General features: G+C 38.5%; 1 protein-coding gene across 1 annotated transcript; it reads left to right on the top strand.

Moving 5' to 3' along the window:
- On the top strand, nucleotides 1-1,073 carry LOC122444059 (olfactory receptor 4N4C). Its single transcript, XM_043472856.1, has one exon. It carries the CDS (start codon nucleotides 42-44, stop codon nucleotides 966-968), a length of 927 nt encoding a protein of 308 aa, XP_043328791.1. The 5' UTR covers nucleotides 1-41; the 3' UTR covers nucleotides 969-1,073.
- Nucleotides 1,074-4,843: the final 3,770 nt, after the last annotated feature.

The raw sequence follows: 4,843 nt of genomic DNA on the forward strand, positions 1-4,843 counted from the left end.
AAATAAACTCTCTACTCTCCCATGTACTATAGGCACAGGAGATGAAGATAGAAAATAGCACAGTGGTGACAGAATTCATTCTCCTTGGTCTCATCCAGTCTCAAAATATTCAGCTCCTGGTCTTTGTCCTGATCTTAATTTTCTACCTCATCATCCTCCCTGGAAATTTCCTCATCATCCTCACCATCAGGTCAGACCCTGGCCTCACGGCCCCCCTCTACTTCTTCCTGGGCAACCTGGCCTTCCTGGATGCATCCTACTCCTTCATTGTGGCTCCCAGGATGCTGGTGGACTTCCTCTCTGAGAAGAAGGTGATCTCCTATAGAGGCTGCATCACTCAGCTCTTTTTCTTGCACTTCCTTGGAGGAGGGGAGGGCTTACTCCTTGTCGTGATGGCCTTTGACCGCTACATCGCCATCTGTCGTCCTTTACACTATTCAACTGTCATGAACCCTAGAACCTGCTACGCCTTGCTGTTGGCTCTGTGGCTTGGAGGCTTTGTTCATTCCATTATCCAAGTGGCCCTGATCCTCCGCTTGCCCTTCTGTGGTCCAAACCGACTGGACAACTTCTTCTGTGATGTGCCCCAGGTCATCAAGCTGGCCTGCACTGACACCTTTGTGGTGGAGCTCCTGATGGTCTTCAACAGTGGCCTGATGACCCTCCTGTGCTTTCTGGGGCTTCTGGCCTCCTATGCAGTCATCCTCTGCCATGTAAGTGGGTCTGCTTCTGAAGGGAAGAGCAAGGCGCTGTCCACATGCACCACTCATGTCATTATTATACTTCTCATGTTTGGGCCTGCCATCTTTATCTACACTCGTCCCTTCACAGCCTTATCAGCAGACAAGGTGGTCTCCCTTTTCCACACAGTGATCTTTCCTTTGATGAATCCTGTGATTTATACCCTTCGCAACCAGGAAGTGAAAGCTTCCATGAGGAGGATATTGAGCCGGCATGTGTTTTTCTGAATAGGTTTTATAATACGAAGTTATGAAAGGGAAATTCTGGCTGCAAATCTTTCATTCGTTTAACAGATACCGCTTCTCATTGAGTGCCTTCCATTTTTCATGTACTACTATAACTATTGGGACTTCCCTGGTGGCTTAGACGGTAAAAGCATCTGCTTACTTGCAGGAGATCGGGTTTGATCCCTAGGTCAGGAAGATCCTCTGGAGAAGGAAATGGCAACCCACTCCAGTACTCTTGCCTGGAAAATCCCATGGACAGAGGAGCCTGGTAGGCTACAGTCCATGGGGTTGCAAAGATTCAGACACAACTGAGAGACTTCACTTCACTTTATTGTAACTAGTGGGGGTAAGTTATGCATAACAAGAGAATACACTTTGTGTGCTTAAAGAACATAAGAGAAACACCAGAATCGCAGTATAATGAATAAGTGTGAGAGATTTTAGGTGTTAATTTATATGTAAGGGTCAAATAACTAAGGTCTCTTGGGCTGAGATAAGAAGTTTTATTTTATTCTAATTGCAGTAAGAATTCATTTTTATTACTTTAAGCAAGAGAGTTGACTTATCTGAGATTGTTTATTCTATAATTTAGAGGAATATCATCAGGATTCTCGGTAGAGATCAATAACCAGCAAAGCATCATTAAAAACCAAACGTTATGCTGCAGACTTGTTTTGAGCAACTTAAAAAGCTTGAAAATTCTTGAAAACATATATATTCTTCCTCCCTTAAAGTTGGTAGACTGATATGAAAGGAAAAGAATTGGTTTTATGGAAAAAATATCATGCAATTATTTCACTTGATTGTTTTTCAGAGCTTCATGATTATTACTAATGAGCTATTACAAATCCTCCCTGGATGTTAAAATCTGCTTTCAACTGATTTCAATCTGATTACGATAATGATACTTATTGGTATTGTAGATTCTGTTAGAGATTACATAAATCACTCTAGTTATTTTCAGTATAGTGGGGTTTAATGTGGGAAATTAGGTACTTATAAAATTGGTGATGGACAGGGAGGCCTGGTGTGCTGCGATTCATGGGGTTGGACTCAAAGAGTCGGACATGACTGAGCGACTGAACTGAACTGAACTGACTGAAAATCTTTTATGGAGTAGGAGACCATTATTTGTGCTGAGCATCACCGACTGAATGGACATGAGTTTGAGTAAACTCCGGGAGTTGGTGATGGACAGGGAGGCCTGGCTTGCTGCGATTCATGGGGTCACAAAGAGTCGGACATGACTGAGCGACTGAACTGACTGATAGACATTTAAGCATATATTAATAAAGGAATAGAGAATCCAACAGCTTACACTGAGGCCAATTTTTTAAAAATTGATAGTGTATGTGACAGAGAAGACAATGGCAACTTATTCCAGTACTCTTGCCTGGAAAATCCCATGGACGGAGGAGCCTGGTGGGCTGCCGTCTATGGGGTCGCACAGAGTCGGACACAACTGAAGCGATTTAGCAGCAGCAGCATATGTGAGCTGCTGTGAGTAGAGATGGGCTTCCGTGGTGGCTCAGACAGTAAAGAATCTGCCTGCAGTGCAGAAGACCCGGGTTTAATCCCTGGGTTGGAAAGATCCCCTGGAGGAGGGTATGGCAACCCATTCCAGTATTTTTGCCTGGAAAACCTCATGGACAGAGGAGCCTGGTGGGCTATACAGTCTATGCGGTCGCAAAGGGTTGGACACAAATGAACGACTAAGGCTTACAGGATATTTGAACAGCACTATCAACAAATTTGACTTAGTTGCTTTTTATAGACTACTGCACTCAACAATGAGGAGCAAACGTTCTTCTCAAGGGCACCAGTCATTCTCAAAGATAGATCATAGGCCCATAATAGTCTCACTGTATTTCATATAGAATACATGCTCTGACCACAGTGAGTCTGAACTGGAAACTACTGAGAAGAGAAACAGTCCACAAATATGTGCAAATTAATTCACATGCTTTTAATAACTTAATGCACACCAGAAGGAATTATAGGGGATATTAAAAATACTTTTCCTTTAATAGTCTATCTTCTGAGAGTTTGACTATTTCTTGAATAACTGTTTGGCAGATACATTAGATGAGCAATTGGGTCTGAAGATTCCTTTGTGGGAAGATTTTAAAGTACAAATTAAATTTATTTAGTAAATATACAGCTGTTCAAGCTATCTGTTTCTTCTTGAGTTAATTTTTGTAACTAATGGTCTTAGGATTTTGTGCATTCGAGCTAAGTTATCAAATTTATTGGCATGAAATTGCTCAGAATGTTCCATTAGCATTCTTTTAATTTCTGTAATATTCATAATAATTGTTTTTTAACTCCTGATATTATTAATTTGTGTAATCTTTTTCTCGTTGAAAAATGTGGCTAAATTTTTATGAATTTCATTGTTCTTTACAAGGAACTAGTTTTGAGCTCATTTATTTTTCTCTAAGAAATTTATATATTTCTTCCTTTACCTATATTATTTAGTTTCTTCTTTCTTTGGATTTAATTTCACGTTTTTTCCTAAATTTGGAGATTAAATTATTGATTTAAATTCTTTCTTATAAACCCTTTAAATAAAATCAGTTGATGCTACAAATTTCCCTCTAAGCACTCCTTTATCTACATATTGCCTATTTTTTATGTTGTGTTCTCATTTTCATTTCATTAATAATATATTCTAGTTTCTACTTTCTTTTTCTTATTCATGGGTTATTCAGAGTGTGTTTTTTCCTAAAGTTTTGAGAATATGCCTAATATAGTTCTAGTTTAATTCTACTGTAGTCTAAGAACATATTTAATATGATCTCAGTTTTTAAAAGTTTGAAATTTGTCCTATGTCCCAGAATAAATCTATTAGATTAATACCTATCATGTTGAATGTCATCATAAGTTTTGAATTTAATACATAAGAGTATACTTTTGAAAAATATTGAAAAATTCTCATGATATATCTATAGGACACGGCAATAATAGCTCAACATAGCTGAGAAGTTGTCAATTTTATCATCAGTTAGATATATCCTTTACGTGTAGTGTAAAACGGCAGTCTCATGGATATCTCCTGAATTTCTTCCAATGAATTGTAAGCTTAATCAAATATAACCTGTTAGAAATTACCCACTTTTCCAATCTTGCCTCTTACTGTTTCAGCCCAGGCCGGGAGTTTGATTCTTCAGTGACTTTGCACACTGTTCTCCTTTACCTCTTGCTGATGAATGTTTCAATGAAGACTGAACCATAGTGCTTCCTGCTTCTTGATATATTTCCAGTGCCCATACCAGCGTTTACTCCTCTTCGCTCTCATGATACTCTAAGCACAGTTCTTTTACAAAGATTTTACCATTATTTTAATCATATGTGTCTGTGTTTAATTTTCTACCTTCTTTGAAATTCGAGTTTGTACTATTAAATTTGTGTTTCATCATAATGACTTGTTCTGATAGAGTCTCAATAATGGCTAGTAAGAAATGAATGAGTAAATGCATGCATTATGATTTCTTATTGTACAAAGCTGACTTGAAAAATTTTAAATAGGAACCAATATAGAGTTTTACTTAATGTGATTATGTTAATAATAATAGTAATTTTAAAAACTGACTTTGTGGTAGAAAGGAATTGATGAAATATATATAACACTTGATAAGAAGAGCCAACTCATTGGAAGACCCTGTTGCTGGAAAGACTGAAGGCAAAAGAAGAGGGTGTCAGAGGATGAGATGGTTAGATAGCATCATTGACTCAAAGGACATGAGTCTGAGCAAACTCTGGGAGATAGTGGAGGACAGGAAGCCTGTGCGGCAGTCCATGGGGTTGCAGGGTCAGACATGACTTAGGGACCGAACAACAGCAATATATACAATAAAAATAAAGGTCAGAGAATG

This window comes from Cervus canadensis, chromosome 6 (assembly GCF_019320065.1).
Source record: "Cervus canadensis isolate Bull #8, Minnesota chromosome 6, ASM1932006v1, whole genome shotgun sequence".
Taxonomy (NCBI): Eukaryota; Metazoa; Chordata; class Mammalia; order Artiodactyla; family Cervidae; genus Cervus; species Cervus canadensis.